Below are 17202 nucleotides of genomic sequence, written 5' to 3' on the forward strand. Positions count from 1 at the left end.
ACAACCACATTGATAAGCCAATTAAAAAATTTAAGTCCATTTTTATGATGGCTAGACCAAGAGTGGGCTTATATCTGAAAAGTCTCTTGGTGCCTAAGTTCAGGAGTACAGAATTTTGTTTTGTTTTTTCTGTTGTGTGGTTTTTCTTGTTTGTTTTGTTGTTGTTGTTTGTTTTGTTTTTCAGACAAGGTTTCATTGTGTAGGCTGTCGTAGAAACTTACTTTGTAGAACAGACTGGCCTTGAACTCAGAGATCTGCCTGCCTTTGCTTCCCAAGTGCTGGAATTAAAGATATGCACCACTACAATCTGGTTAGATAAGTTGTTTTTGTTTTGTTCATTAAAAAACAATTTGCTGAAATACATAGATAGTTTGTCTGCAGGTACATCTACACACCAGAAGACAGCATCAGTTAGTTGTGAGCTGCCATGTGGGTGCTAGGAATTGAACTCAGGGCCTTCGGAAGAGCAGTGAGTGCTATTAGCACCGAGTCATCTCTCCAGCCCTCTAGATAGGGAGTTTTAATGGCAAGTCCCACAATGGAACAGACTTGGCTATGGGAACCATGAGTGGCCAAGACCAGACAAAATGTGTCTGGCAGAAAAATTTCTCTTTCTCCCTTTTAAAAAAATAATTGACAGAAAATTTTATCTCTCTTTTTATGGGCTCTTTTTACATTAGTTCCAGTGAGTGTAAAGTTGCAGAGCTATTGTTCTGAGTAGTTTGTTCCCCTGGATCTTAACAGATGTTTCTGTAATTATGGAAAATGCGTTGTTTCAAAGGATTGAGAAGAAGCCATATTTATTCCACTGTGTTACTTATGGCTGTAAGTCCTTAGATGATAGGTCTAGTTTGTTTGTTAGGGTTTAGCAGTGGACTAGTACCTTGGTGGATCAGGGCCAAGGAATGCTACAAAGTCACCATGGAACAAGTGTCAGAGAAGAGGTTTATTGGGGAGGGTGCTATACCGAGGCTGCCTCTGAGCAGGGATGGAGGAGAAAGATGGCAGGCCGCGAAGCCTTTGGCATTATCAAAGTGGACAGCACATTAGCATAGGGAGAATATGCCACTTGTTGAGACAGTGGAAATGTGTGGAATTTGGCTTTGTCCAGGATGGTACTCAACTCTGTTGGACTGTGCATAGACTTTCCCCCCTTTACCTCCTATCTGCTTTTGTCCAGGGCAACTCTTACATATGGAGATCTGAGGGTCAAGAAACCTTCAGTTCTAACAAACAGTCCTTCTAAATAGGGCTGAGAAATTATTCAATAGCAGGCTGTCAGGAGCCGATTAAATTCCCATCACCCCTATATCTACCCCTCTTCCTTCATATAATAATCTTTTTGCCTGCTTCCTCTATGAGCAGACAGAAGGCTGTTGTAAAGTGTGGACAAGTGTATATGGAGGCTGCCCTTACTGGCCTTTCCAATACCACACGCCACTTAACACATCCTGCTCTGATTCCCTCTGCTATTGACAAAATGGGGCCCTACATCTCTACATGCTGAAATACTACCCTATTCAACAGATTGTATCCATTGTAAAGTCTATGAAAATCATATCACATGTGTACTGTATTACAGAGTTCTGTAAGATCTTGGATAAATGTTGTATAATTTGGGATACAAAATAGTGGAGAGACATTTAAATCAAACTGGGGTTTTTCTGAATGATTTCACAGAAATCATTGGTAATTGTTTTTGAAAGATGGAGAAAGGAAGATTTTACCTGATTGGACAGAATGAAGGCAAAGAGAGTTATGATACAATATCCAGTAATGCAACAGTAGTTTACTGAATGGTAAGGGTAATGATGGGACTGGGATGAATTCAGAGAATCTAGAGAAAAGATAAGCCAGCTTCAGTAGCTTCCCGTGCTAAGAGGAAATGGTTCTCTTTACACCGAAAACATCACTGTACCATAGAAGGATTCTGTTTTGTTTTAGAGAATAATTCCAAGGCAAACCCTTTAAGCCAAGCAGGTGTGTGTATGTGTGTGTGTGTTGGGGTGTGGGGGACGTTGAACAAGAGCCAGCCATTTATCAGAGAAAGGGGACTGATCAGGATGTGACTTAAAGTCAAACTGTCTTCATAATTTCTGGGTTCAGGGAACTGGCAGAAAAGCAGTAAGCAGTGCATAGGTTTTTTTGTTTTTGGTTTTTTTGTTTTTTTTGTTTTTTTTGTTTTTGATAGTGGAAACCTGTAGTTCTCAAATTCAAACCCTGGGGGGGGGGGGGGTTCGTGGAAGGAGTGAGAGTTTAGACTCGGTGTTCCATGTTAGGAGAGAACTTAGAAAACTCGAGAAAGGAAAAGATTAACATGGCCATTGCTCCGGCAATGGAGAGGTGGCACTAGTTGTGGGAGCTAGTGACAATTTGAGGCTGGAGAGGTGACTCTAGGAGTGGATTGGTATGACTGGAAATTTTTTATCCTAGAGAATAGGAAACTTTTTTTTGGTTTTGTTTTTTAGACAAAAAGACAAACAAAAAATAATGGCATGTGGAGGGTGCCACTCAAAGGCAGATTTTGAAAACAAAAAACAAAAAACTGCGGACACAAAAAGAACAATGGCCTGCAGAGATTGCAGTAGCAAAATCTGGAGGAAAAAGAAACAGCACCTGGACCGTACATGGTGGTGGCGCAGGCCGTTAATCCCAGCACTTGAGAGGCAAAGGCAGGTGGTTCTCTGAATTCGAGGCAAGTCTCATATGCAGAGTGAGTTCAAGGAGAGCCAGGGCTACACAGAGAAACCCTGTCTCGAAAACTAAAATAACAACAACAACAACAACAAAAAAAAAAAACAACTGGAAAAAGAAGTTAAAAAACTACAATTACTTGTACCAAACTTGTCCATCATGCATCTAATCATTCACACAGTTAGTCATTCAAGCAAAATCGAAAACAAATCTCTTCTGAGAGGCATAACCAGAATACAGCACCCCTCCCCCACTATTGGCGCCTCAATTTAGCGTGGGAGGACTGGGAACGTTTACTGTCCAAAAGCAAATTTTCCTTCCCAAACCAGGAAGAGGGCTCCTAAAAGGACTGGATCGCTGGATCTCCCTTGGGCCTATCCCATTTTTCAGAAGTCAAAGGACTCCCCTTTGGAGCGGGTCTTTATCCAGAAGGCTCCCTGTGGGGTTCGTCCTACACCGGAACCAGAAAACTAAAACTAAAATCAGAATACAGATACACCTCCTAGGAGCATCAGAAGGACTGTGCTTTAGTGTTTTAAAAACATGGCTGTCATAGACTCAAGTGAGAGTTGCAGAGCCCTGGAACTTTTGTTAGGGGGCACCTCCCTTGTACCGCCCCACCCCCACCCACCGCCCCCAGGTTAGGAAGGCCAGGAGTGCGGCAGAGTCCCTTGGAGCAGGGGGATCTCAGGGCACCTCCAATGGAATTGGAGAGAGAGAATGTGATTGACAAACACGGCCGGGCAGTGGTAGTACATGCTTTTAATCCCAGCATTTGGGAGGCAGAGACAGGTGGATTTCTGAGTTCGAGGCCAGCCTAGTCTACGGAGTGAGTTCCAGGACAGCCAGGGCTACACAGAGAAACCCTGTTTCTTTCTTTTTTTTTGGTTTTTTGAATTTGGTTTTTTGCTTGTACAGCCCGATCCTATGGAGACATTTTCTGAACTGAGGTTCTTTCAGATGACTCTAGCTTGTGTCAGGTTGACACAAACCAGTCAGCACAATGTGCATATAGGTTCTCTTTTGTGAGCATGTGTTTACATGCATGTAGAGGCCTGAGGCTGACACTGGGTCTTCTGCTATTAATGTTCACTTATTCTCTGAGGAAGGATCTCTTAAGCGAACCCAGGGCCCAGCCATGCTTCTAGTCTGGTTAGCAAGCTTGACTTGGGTTTCCATCTCTGCTGTCCAAGTGCTATAATTATATGTAACTCAGTAGAAGTTTATATGGGTTCTGAGGATCTGGACTCAGGTCCTCAGGTTTGTACAGTGTTTTATTTAATGAGCTATTCCCCTAGCTCAGCAAACGTTTCTAAAACCTGGAAGCTGGGCATGGTGGCACATGCTTTTAATCTCAACATTCAGGAGGCAGAAGCAGGAAGATCTAAGTTTCAGGTCAGCCAAGGCTACAGAGCAGATCCTGTCTCAAAACAAACCAACAACCTCTCCCACACCTTGCAAAAACAAAACAAAACAAAACAAAAAACTGGACATTCTATACAGGTCTAGGTCATATGTCTTAAATTTCATTAGTGAATTTTTATAAAATTCTACCAACATCTTTTGGATGCAAAATGTCTCTCACCTCTCACACACACAATCTCTAGTACTATTACACATCCCATTTGTGTGCTCAACACATTACTAGCCTGCTCAAAGAATAGTTCTCTTGTCCTGTAGTCTCAGATAAACCACTTGTAGTACAAAAGGCCCCTCAATGTATTGTCCGTGTTACAATTGTCTGCACTGCCCGGCCGTGTTTGTCAATCACATTCTCTCTCTCCAATTCCATTGGAGGTGCTCTGAGATCCCCCTGCTCCAAGGGACTCTGCCGCACTCCTGGCCTTCCTAACCTGGGGGCGGTGGGTGGGGGTGGGGCGGTACAAGGGAGGTGCCCCCTAACAAAAGTTCCAGGGGCTGGAGGGATGGCACAACTGCACTCCTAAAGTTTGGTTCTCAGCATTGAGCAACTCACAGTTGTCTCTAACTCTAGTTCCAGAGGGAATGACATTTCTTAAACTTCTGTGGCAATCACACAGACACAAAAATAAAAATCTTTAAAAAACAAACCCTAAAACATCTCTTTTTCTCCTGACTTTACTATTCAACTAATACTGCCCTCTTTTGCCCCCACAACACAACTATAAGAGGATCCCACTACAGATACCTCTGCCTTCTGTGTGGTGGGATTAATGGTGTGTTGTCTAGTGTCTGATCAGACATATCTTCCGAGAAACCTATGACAGTGTGCCTGCTTCCATGTGCCTGTGCTATGTTCTTTCAATGAACTTTTTCTTCAGCACCTCTATCAAACTGTCTCCTTTATCACAATCATCCTGGGATGAACCATTCCATATTCTTTTTCCTTTCATAGTAGGTACCAGTTAAAACTTGCAGATTTGAGCCGGGCAGTGGTGGCACACGCCTGTAATCCCAGCACTCTGGGAGGCAGAGGCAGGTGGATTTCTGAGTTCGAGGCCAGCCTGGTCTACAGAGTGAGTTCCAGGACAGCCAGGGCTACACAGAGAGACCCTGTCTCGGAAAAAAAAGCAAAAAACAAACAAAAAACTTGCAGATTCTTCTCAGATTCTTTATAAAGTGGTGGTTTCTTTATTACTGCTTGTTTTCCTCCATCACCTGGTGCCAAAAAGTACTTCCCAGAGCCATTTTCACCTTCCTATTAAACGAGAGTAAAAGTGTGTCTAGCCAGCATAACTCCATTTTTTGGAGTAATCACAAACTTGAGCATGTGAGTGGTGTCCTTGAACTTGGGTATGTATCCATGATGGCCTGAAACTAGCCCTCCTGCCTCTGCTCCCCAAGTGCTGGGAAGACAGGTGTGGACCACCATTCCATATTTGCATGTGTGTACATGTACAGAGAGTAGGGGACAACTTTGGGTGCTGTTCCTCCAGTGCCATGTTTCTTCTCTTTGCTGTTTGTATGTGTATTTGTCTGTGTGTGTATGTAGGTGCAAGAAGATAACATTGGATACCTTGGAGCTAGACTTACAGGCAATTGTGACTTGTCCAACATGGGTAATGGGACCTGAATGTGGGCTCTCTGTAAGAACAGTACCTGGTTCCTAACTGTGAGTCATCTTTTCAGTCCCTTTCCTCTTATTTTTGAGATGTCTGTTGATGGGGCTGGGGTTTGCTTTAGGGTCGATTTGATTGGTAAGCCAGCCCCAGAGCCTGCTGGTCTCTTCCTTTCCAGCACTGGGATTAAAAGTGTGTCACCACACCTCATTTTTCACAGGTGCTGGAGACCAAATTTGTGTTCTCATAGTTGTGTGGCATATACTTTACCAAGCTATATTCCCAGTCCTGAAATATTCTAATAAAAAAGTTTGTGTGCATGGTGGTGCATGTCTTGGTGTATATATGTATGTCAGAGGACAGTTCAGTACTCTCTTTTTAACATAGGTTCTGGGGATTAAACCCAGGTTACCAGACTTGTGCAGCAAGCACCTTTACCCTTTGCACCATTCTGCTGTCCTGGAATATTTTAAAAGAGAGTCCGAGGAGAGCATTATTCAGTCCAAGGAATGAAGACAGAATGTCAAGGTACCTGGCATTATTTTTGTTTAAGGATGTATTGGTTCCCATCAGTCAGTCCCAGCCAGATTAATAGAAATGAACCAGGACACTAAAAACCAACCAATGAACCAAGGAAGTAAAAGTAGCCAAGAAAGGTAGGACATTTTATTTTACATACAAAAAGGGTGCAAACTGAGTCCTCCCCTCCCCAAGGGGAAGAGGTATACTTAAAGATCACATTTGTGTTGTCACAGTGCCCTGTGAAATGGGCTACTCTGAGATAACATATCCAGACCCACATTCCATTTTCTCCAAAGGCTACTTGCTCTGCAAAAGAGTCTTCTCCAATGGTGTTCAAATCTGTCTACTGGAGGAAACATTTCAAATACATTTGAAATTGACATTCATTTAAAAAATACTACAATTTCATTTTTCACAGCTGTTTTTTTTTATACCAGTGCCAGGGATTATGAAACATTATGTATCTTTTAAAAAGTAGGAAAAAAAAGGGCATTTAACAATAACTAGATACATCCACACATGAATTAAAACTGATTTCCACAGCTGATTTATACATCATCTACTTAAAAAAATTGCAACCAACATCCTAACATCTTCTAAAGAGTACAATGGGTAAAACTTAAGAGACAAACAATAAATTAGAGTGTAATACATCCAATGGGAATTGCTGCATCAACATTATTTTCCATTGGAGAGTGATAGCATTTTTGGTTTCATCTTTTCTGCCATTCTCTGCTTGACAAACATAGCTCTTTCCCAGAGCCAGCTTACTCACTGGTCTGAGCAGTTAGCTCACTGAGAACATTAAGGAACACAGTTTCCAGGAGCTTGTGCTGTCTCTGAGAATAAAGCCCTACACAGCAGAGTGCACACATCTGTCAGTAAATACAAGTATCCCCCAAGAAATGGCTCGTGTTTCCTGAGACATTCCTAACAGACTGGTAAGCCTTCTAAAAGGCTTTTGGTGCATGGAACGGCCTGGGGTTTGGTCTGGAGCTCCTGAAGGGGGGCACCAAAAGGTCTCACCGACCCTGCAAGGTGCACTTGGTTATGAATAAGCAGGATGGCAGTTGTCTGTGCACTGCTGGGATGCTTCCTGGCTTATGATCGTAGATGATCCTCTGCTCTTACACCTTCAAGGTGGTGATGGCACCAGAAAAAGAGAAGGGGGAAGAGTGTGGTATTCTGTCCATACAACTGAGTTTTTTTGTTTGTTTGTTTGTTTTTTTAAAATAAGATCAAGTTTGGTAACTGAACTAGAGATATATGGAGTGCATATTCTTTTTTTCTTGATAATTTGATCTTTAAATACTGGAGTGGGTTTCCTGGTTGTTTTGTTTTTGTGAGAAAATATTTCAACTACTATTGCCTATATTCAGGGGTCTACTTACTATTTTGAATACATTAAGAACTCTATTCTTCTGTACTTAGTTACTTGTAAAAGTAGGAAAAACACCTTCAGACTGGTGATTGGATCAGAGACTCCCAGGACTGGTGATGAAAACACTGCTCAGAACTTACAAACTCACAGAAGGGCCATGGTGGCCTCTTCCTTTTCATAATCAAAAACAAACCACCTTAAAACAAAGTTGCTTAAAACAAAGGAATTCTACTTTGATTCCTACCAACCCATCACGGGGAAGGCAGGAGTCACTGGCCATCAATCTCTATCTGGACGTCCATGAAGTCTGCAAAGTCACGACATCCAGAGATAAGTGCTCATCACCCTCATGGCCAATCCAGATGGGTACCTAGTTATTTTGGCTCCCTGAGGGTCTCTGGACTCAACCTGCCCACCTGGGCAATGGAGGGGATGGTGGCAGTGGCCTGGCAAAGGCAATGTTGGTTATATGACCATGCAAACTCCTGGTCTTAAAATTCAGGTCATGGAATGACCAACACTAGACAAAGCATCATCAGAACAACAAGAAATGAAAACCTGGTTTCACTTATGAACATGGAAGAGGTGGCTGGACACAGTAGCCATACAGGCGTGGGAGGGATGGATCAAAAGAAATTAAGCCCAGGTTCCTCTGAGGAAATGCCTCCTAGGCTTCTGTGGAAGTTATTCTTGAGAAATGCAGTCATACTAGCTCAACATGGAGGGAAATTATCTTTTACATTATTTTTTTTTAATTAAGGCTATGATCCTTAGCGACCACCTTAACTAGCATACTTCTGGCATTTCAAGTGGTTGCTAATATTTAACATCAACACTAAATAAGCACTACAGCACACTTTCCTTCTGAACTAAATTGGAAGTTATTTTACAGAGGATGGACACCACCTGGCTAATGGACATGGGCTGTTGTCATTCACTAAAAATGAAAAGGAAATTAACACTTTCAGAAATTTTGGGGTCCTTGCTGTTTTCTGCAGTTTGTTCCAATGAAGTGGGAATTTTAATTGGAGACTTAACCTAGTCACCTGACTTACACATACCTTCACAGACCCTGTTTGCTCCTAGATAGACCCAAAATAGAAGAATGTTAATTAAGGCAGTCATGCGTGCTCACTAGCTGCTGGCACATTCAGTGCAGCCTCGTGGGCAGTCTGGAGTAAGAACTCTGAAAATCCACTTTTTTTTTGGACTGGACATTTTACACCCTAGTGTAACCCTGGCCCGGCTGGACCTTACTCTGCTCAGACTGCAATGTCTCAAGGACAGTAAAGCTTGAGAAAACTCCAAATAGTAGTTTCAAATGCCTGCTGTCTCAGGGAACAGATGAGTTAGTTTTAAGGGGAAGTAAATGCATTAATCTTAGGGAAAACTGTCCGCAGGTGTCAGGTGAGATGGGGCAAGTGGACTTGGCTGCAAGGAGATGGAGCAGGTGTCTGTGCGCGAGGATCTGCTGCAGTTACAGTTAGGTAAAATAAACAGGGATATGCATGAAGCTTGATGTGCTGGGGTGGGGGTGGGGCTGAAATGATGAGCAGATTGTTTCTGGGGAATTCAGTTATATTTTAATTTTAAGGAAGATAAGAGAATTACTCAGGTTTGGGATCACCTTGGAGTGTCAATGGCCTTGAAAGGATCACCACCACCCTGCATGTTAAAGGGACCTTTGCTACAAACCCCAAATATCTCATAAAGGATTTGTGGGTGATGGAGGGTGCCAACAGTGCATTAGGAAGGACCCTCCCTGACATCCACAAACCACTCAGGTTCAACCCCTCAAGAGCTAGCCTATAAAAACATTTTAAGACAAAAAAGAAGTCTTAAGCCCAGCTGCAGGGCATCCCACCCTGCAGCCAAGCTGGCCAATGCCTTTGCTTTACCTTGGAAGCAGGGTGGGGGAGGCACTTAGTGGGGTGGAGAGTGCCAGGATGCTCTAGGCCTTGCCACCATTGCTTGGGATGAGGATTTTTAAGTTTCTGTAGGGGAAGTCAGAGTTGCCCACATGCCAAATGAGGGACTATAAAAATTTTAGTAATGAGCTTTAACTACTATATAGTAAAAAGGAAGCAAATCCTAACACTCAAATTCCTTATGGGAAAGGGGTTTGACTTGACTTCTCCCTGCCACTCTGTTTCACACACAAAAGTACTTCTTGTAAAGAAATGGCCAGGTGGCCATATTTACAAATGCTGAGCAGGTTTAAAGTCAGTGAGAAAAGATTCTCTAGCCAAGGTCCAATAGAACAGATAAGGCGCGCACTCTGCTTCATTTGATACTAAATTTGATCCATGACCAGAAAGTGTCCTGACATCTTCCAGTCCTCTGCATGTACAAACAAAGAGTTCTGCGCTACACTAAGTCACCAGTCACTCTTCTCTGTGGTTTGCTCTTCAGACTCAGACACAGGACCTCTTTACCCAAGTGAACAAGCCTTCTTGCTACAACTAGTATAACAAGTTACTATTTGGAAATGCCACTAATCTCAAATGAAATAGAACATGGGAAGAGTAATCTCATACACTGTTAACTATGCAACAAGCGATGCTTCATGGCAGCATGTCCAGTGAAGATGCCATGGTGCAGGTAGAGAGTACCGGGGAAACACGCTAAAGTATGTGGTCATATTGTCTGGACAGTCTCTGTTCAATTGTTAAGATAAAATTTTAGACCTTTCATCAGTCTTCTTTTCCCTGGAATTTCCTAGCACCAACCAATCTTACCTTCCCTGCTTACTGCAGCCCCGTGTACCAAGTTCTAAGCCTGTTGCTTTGGATCTGCCTCATGATTACCACAGGCATGGTTCCTAGGGCAGCCTGACCCAGATGTTCTAGTTCACATCACGCAGACAGGAAACACTTTCTTTTCCTGGCCCTAGGATGCTGCATCCTGAGGCTACTCTGGCAGTTGGAAGGCAAACTCGGTGCCTTTTTTGTCCACTACTGGCAATATGGTGGTGGCTGTTTAGTCACTAATTTTGTCCCCCGAGTCAACAGAAAGTCACATGGCTATCTAGTAGGAAGTCCCTGGCAGTGGAGGAAACAGAAATTTGCTTTGTTGTTGCTGCTAAATCTCTCCTCTCTGAGATGAGGTGCCATCTGGTTGGTCAGTCTGGCTCGGTGCTCATCCCAAGTGCTCAGGAGCTGGGCTTTCAAGCTCTGGGCTGATTAGGTCAAGGGGCTCTGGTGGGGACTTAATTTTCTGCAGCAGAGAAGATGAATGAAAATTCAAGTATGCTTCCTTGCCAACCTGAATATTTATTTACTCAGGATGACGCAGAGTTTGGCTTCTTCTCTTCCAAGTGCTGCAAATCAGACTCTTGCCATCAAAAATGTCCTCTGGACCCACATTTTCTCCGAATGGCTTGGCTGGCCCATCCCCTTTGAAAAAGAAAAAAGCAACCCCCTAATATAATCAGACACAATATGCATCTGCCATGTTGTTTATAAAATAAAAACAACCCCCCCCCCAAACTAAAAGTGCAATAAAGTCAGTTTCCTTTCCTTTGCTCAGAACCACAGGCATGTTTTGCTACAGCCTGGAGCAAGGGATCTGCTTGTCAAAAAAGCTAAGAACGCCAACACACAGGGACAGTAGACTGCAGACTGCTCACAGCTTGTGTCCTACAGTGTAACTTCACAGGAGGGAAGGAGGGAGAGAGGAAGGGAAGGGACCTGAACCCTGTGGCCAGCTGGGCTGAGGGGTTACCCAGACAGAGGGAAAGAAAGCCACACTGCCAGACACACCCGGGAAATGGAGAAGTTCTCCAGCCCAGGCCTGTTTGTTATCTTCCCCTATCTTCTTGGCCACACCACCAGCTTCAAGACAGAACCTTTACCTTAGTAGTTTTTTTATGCTGGGTGGGTTGAGATGGTGCAAGAGCCAGGAGTAAAGAAGGAGGGAGGGAGAGAATAGTAGTCCTTGAGTTTTTGTGAATGACACCTTCACTGTAAACAATGGGAAGAGAGTCAACCAGATAGCCCAAGGGCAAGCAGTGGAGAAGCAGCAGCTCTGGACCCGCTCAGAGCTCAGACAGAGGGGACTGCCACTGGCCCACTCAGCCCTGGCTGCCTGCACTGGCTCCTTCTGGGGGCATCTGTTGTCTTCTTTTTGGTTTGGATCTCTACCCTCCCCCTCAGAGGAGTCCCTTCCAATGAGAAATGGCAGGAGCTGCAGGTGCAATTGGAGCCAAAGTCCCCAGGATTTGAGGACTCCTGAGAGGCACTGGTCACTTGTGTCGCTGAGCAGTCTTCTTCCTTTTCCTTTTAAAGAAACAGCAGCACCTGGAGCACAAGAACATTTTAAGTCAGCCTAGAAATCTCCAGCTCCCAGCAGATCTCTGCCTGCTTCTGCTTACTGCAGGGGTAGGGTTTTTTTCTCCTGGTGCCTACCCACCTGCCATCTATAGTATACGTATACTGGAGGTAGCAGGCATCTGTCAGAAAAGCTAAAGGCAAAGGCTGATTTGAGTTGCAGCCACTCTACTTCATTATCAAAATGAGTCCATTAGGTATGGCTGGTGCCACAGGCATTTCTGGAAGAAGGGATAAAAGAAGGCTTTGTTCCTAGACTAACATCTAACCTAGATACTCCATCTTTGTCTAGAACCAAGATGGAGGGCGCTCAGGATAACAAAAAAGCAGGCTGCACTGGATGCCCCTTGATACCAGCAGCAGTTCAATGCAGCTCACTGGCTAGTAGGCAAGGAGGCTAAATTGAGACAAATATATCTCACACAAAGTATGAAATCTAGAATCCTGGCAATCACATGATGCCAACAGAAGACTAAGATGCTTTCTATCTTGTTCTTGATGCCTGGAGTAAGCAGAAGCTCTAGCTTTTATCTCCTGATACCAGCACATGTGCCAATCAACCCCAGGGGACCAATGCCCAAAGCCCAGGAGCTAATCCTCTGGAAACTCTAGTCACAGGGAATTCCCCAATTAGTTTCCCAAGACTGCCACTGTTCCAGACAGGGTTAGCAACTAGCATGTTTAAGGTAGAGGCTGAGGCCCTGCAAGTGCCATGCCATGTAGGAACAGCCTGTGGAGGAATGGCAGTGCTGGCGCACCCTAACTCTGAGGATAGATGCCCTCCTTACTCCAGTCTTTGCACTAGGAAGTGTAGCTGTATACAGGCACTAGAGAAGGGGCATTGAGGGCCATGGCAAGACTGATACAAAAGGTATGCTCTGTCCAGAAATGGCAAATGGAAAACGAGAAGGGTGGGCAGAAGGTAGATGAGTCAACGATGCCAGATAATGGAAGGGAATAAAGATGGAAGCAAAGCTCAGAGGCTTGATTCTTAAAAGAAAACTTTTTCTGAGAAAACTTATCTTTTAAGTCTCTTACCTAATCCCTTCAGAGTTGTTTAAAATTACTTTTATTATTTTATGTAGATGAATGTATTTGCCTGCATATATGTCTGTGCGTCACGTGAGTGCCTGGTGCCATGGAAGCTTGACGAGGACATCAGATCCTGGGACCAGACTTACAGATAGTCATTACTGCTGAAATGACTCTGGAAGAGCAGCAAGTGCTCTTATTTGCTAAGTCATCCGTCCAGCCCTGCCTCCCTTCATATAGAAAGACACTACTGCTCCCTTCCAATAATCCTATATCCCCCTGCAGCTGATCACCCTCCTGTGTTACTATATTTTCTTATGGTGTTTCTAAGATTTTCATCACTTGAAATTTGGATAAAGTTTCATTCTTGAAATTGTTTTAAGACATCAACTCATTATAATGTAGCCAAGGCTGGCTTCAAATGTGCAGTCCTCTGGCCTCCCAGAGTGCTAATATAGGTGTATGCTACCATACCTAGAGGAAGAAAGGTTTTCAGAATGCAGAAATAAACATTTAAATAGATAGCAATGTGATCTTTAACTGCAATTTCATGCAATTTGAGACAGAAGATTCTTAAGAGAGTTTTAAAATATTTTCTTCAAAATTTGGTCATGGTGATGTTTTTTTGTAATTCTAGTGCTTGACATCTAGAAGAAGGATCAGAAGTTGAGAGTCATTCTTGGCTACATATCAAGTTTCAAGTTAACCTGGGCTATAGGAGACTTTGTCTCAATAGACAGACAGATTGTGTGTATATGTTTATATATCTGTTCCAACCAGACCTGTGTATCAATGACATCAGTAAGTGCCGTTAATTGGTGAGATCAAAGTGTCATATATATCTGGAAACTGAATAAATTATTCTAAATAAAACCTTTTGATTGCTTAAAATAATCCTTAATGAAAACACTGAGGAAGAATTCAAGAAAAATATTTGTTTATACATATGTATTAGAAATGGACATTTTTCCCCCCCAAGACAGGGTTTCTGTGTGTGGTTCTGGCTGACCTGGAACTCACTTTATAGACCAGGCTGGCCTTGAACTCAGAAATCTGCCTGTCTCTGACTCCCAAGTGCTGGGATTACAGGCGTGTGCCACCAAGCCCGGCAGAAATGGACATTTGTTTTTAAAAAGTTTTATTTGTTTTATGTGTATGGGTAATTTGTCTACATGTTTGTCTATGCACCATGCATGTGCCTGGTCAGAATAATGCATTTAACCCTTGGGACTGGAGTTATAGATGGTTGTGAGTACCTTGTGGGTGTTGAGAAATGAAACTGCTTGCTCTGGAAGTGACCTTAACCATGAAGCCATCTTTTTAGTCCCAGAAACTGGGACTTGAATATGCCAGCTTGAATGTCCAGAATTTAGTATTTAAATAGACAAGTCAAATTTCATGAAGAACCAGTATTTCAACAGTCTGTTTCCTTTCAACTATGATTTTTAGTGGGTTTACTAAGTCTAAAATTATTTCTGTTTGTATTTTTGAGTGTGGAGGAACCTAAGATGATTTCTGTTTTCATAGAAAAACACTAAAATAAATAAATGGACAAAAAAAGTTTGAAGTACTGGGCCCATTTCCAAATATCCACTGAATTCGCTTTTACTTCCTACAGGGCAGTTCAAGGAATTAGCATGTGCTTCTGCTGAGTCACCAGAGTACGCATAAGCTGAAGTTGTCATTCAGAGGCAGCCATATTTTGCATTTAGAGCCCTATACAGCTTCAGCAGTAGTAGAAGCTTTTAATTCTACCAACCAGGAAAGGAATCCCACAATCTATTCTTGGTTTCTGTGGTGACCACTAGCAAAAGGATCTAGACTGGAGGTGAAGTCTACTGAGTAACTCTACATAGGCATGTTCCTCTCAGAACAGAATAAGGACAAATGACCAATTCCCTTTGTGTCTTCCTTCTAGTTGCTCCTTTGAGTGACCAGAAATTCCCACAAGCCATTACACTCTTCCCTGTCACAGGCCTCTGCCCTAAGCCATCCCTTCCTGCTGTGCTGTCATCTCAGCACTTTCCTTTACGTGGCCCCCTTGTGGTTTCCCTTCTTTACCACACTTTTCTCCTCTGCTCTAAAATTGGTTCAAGTCCTACTATGTCTAGATGTCTTCCTTGAGAATTCAGTGACTCCTCACTCTCTCAGCCTTCTGTAGAAGTCTGTATCTTTTCTTATGTGTATGACTCACAGCTAGGTAACACTTGTCCTTCCCTGTCATCCCCAGTCTCTGAGTCTATGCACAAGATTGGATAAACATAGTAGAAGCTAAAGTATTTGCAAATGGGATCATGTAACTGACACCTCACAGGAAAAAAAAATAGACCATGACAACATCAGATTACACAGACACAAGAATAGGCCAAATATCTTCTTTGAAACTCTAACAATATCAATACTATTTCCCTAAAACCCAGCTCTTCAATAACACATCTGTTCCTAGGTAAACCCCTGTGGACAATTTGGCTAAGCTAGTTGGGGTTTAGAAACTAAGGCCCAATCCAATCACTGAAAATAATTTTCAAAATAAAGTAGTCAGAATCCAGCAGTCTATTATCACAGGACAGACTATGATCTTCTGTGTTCAGAGTGTGTGGAAGGGTTACAAAGTCACCAACATGAATCCTTACGGGATTTGCTTCTACATCCCTTATTGCCTACGTTTATATTAAAGAAGCCTTTTCTGGAAGAAAAGACAGGTTTCCATATTTCTGTCAGCCCCTGACTCACTATCCTTTCACAAAAGAATAAAGGAAGAAAGTCAACACAACAAACAAACAAACAAACAAACAACCCCAGCAACGTCCAATCAACAACAAAATGTACATCTTTCCCTCAAGGAGTTCTCCTCTTTTTTTTTTTTTTTTTGGATTTGGTTTTTTTCGAGACAGGGCTTCTTTGTGTAGACCTGGCTCTCCTGGAACTTACTCTGTAGACCAGGCTGGCCTCCAACTCAGAAATCTGCCTGCCTCTGCCTCCCAAGTGCTGGGACTACAGGCGTGCGCCACCACCGCCCGGCTTGAGTTCTCCTTTTTAAAAGACTCTTACTACAGATGAAAAAACTAACCAAAATCAACAAGAAACTCAATAAGGAACTTATGGATTCCTCCAGTATATTTCCATGTTATAAAACAAGTCCAAAGTTGTGAAATTAATTACCTGGTGATAACATTGTTTTATGGTTATTAAAACATCTAAAATCTTATCTTTCTAACACTGGTTCCTCCTGATAGTTTTAGTCATAACTTGGAGAGAAAAATCTGGAAAGTTCATTCAACTTAAAAAAAAAAAAAGAAAGAGTTAAGCATGGATATTATGAGATATTGTTTTTTGTAAGAGGGTGCAGTGATAAATGAGGTGGGTTTGAAAGAAAAGGGAAATATTGATCTCTGGGTTCAAGGCCTGCCCCACCCCACCTTGTGGAACTAACTTCCCTAGTCTGGGTGGCTGAGGCCTAAGAAAATATATGGATCCATTCAGGATTTCTAAGCTTTGTCAATCCCAGTCTAGTCTGGTCCACTCCCCTTTCATGTGGACTGGAGAGAGGGACTCACCACAGGTTGAGCATTTTCAGGCAGCTACAGAGTATATAAAGAGGAAAATAAAGAGAAAAATAAAGAGAGAGAGAGAGAGAGGTATTAGTCCACAGGTGAGATGGAAGTGACTCCCTGTGAGCCATGCAAACATGCAGTATGTGCCTGTGCTTCATCTCCCCCAGCTGAGGGAGCAAGCCACTTGGTCTTCACATTTAAGAGAAGGGCAGAAGCCTGACAGAAACAGCAGTGTGGGAGCTGCATCTCAGGGGAATGCCAAACAAAAAGAGCTGGTGGAAGCCTCAGGTGGGCTTCCCAGGGCAAGTTCCAGAAGGCAGCAGGGGAAGGAGCAGATGACTCTGGCTTGTGAACCACATGGTTTCCACACCAGGTCTTCCACAATGTTCAGCTAACTTCCCTACTGCAAGTAAAGAAGCTGCAACTAGCACTTAGGTCTTCTTAGAGGGAGGAAAAGTTTAAGAGATACTTTATCCTATTAGATGAGGGAATACACTGGTTAGGTATAACCACCATAAAATGACCTAAATGCTTTTTTTCTTTTTTCTTTCTCTGTGTAGCCCTGGCTATCCTGGAACTTACTTTGTAGACCAGGCTGGTCTCAAACTCAGAAATCCACCTGCCTCTGCCTCCCAAGTGCTGGGATTAAAAGC

General features: G+C 43.0%; 1 protein-coding gene across 8 annotated transcripts in view; it reads right to left on the reverse strand.

Annotated features, from left to right (window-relative positions):
* Nucleotides 1-6370: 6370 nt before the first annotated feature.
* Csnk1g1 (casein kinase 1 gamma 1) overlaps nt 6371-17202 on the reverse strand; it is a 132762-nt gene continuing 121930 nt past the window's right edge. For all 8 annotated transcript variants that reach the window (XM_052187984.1, XM_052187980.1, XM_052187983.1 and 5 more), the window contains one exon: nt 6371-11933. In XM_052187984.1, coding sequence (XP_052043944.1) covers nt 11879-11933 — 55 coding nt within the window. In that variant the 3' untranslated portion in view covers nt 6371-11878. The remainder of the gene's footprint in view (nt 11934-17202) is intronic.

Source organism: Apodemus sylvaticus, chromosome 7 (assembly GCF_947179515.1).
Source record: "Apodemus sylvaticus chromosome 7, mApoSyl1.1, whole genome shotgun sequence".
In the NCBI taxonomy this organism is placed as follows: domain Eukaryota; kingdom Metazoa; phylum Chordata; class Mammalia; order Rodentia; family Muridae; genus Apodemus; species Apodemus sylvaticus.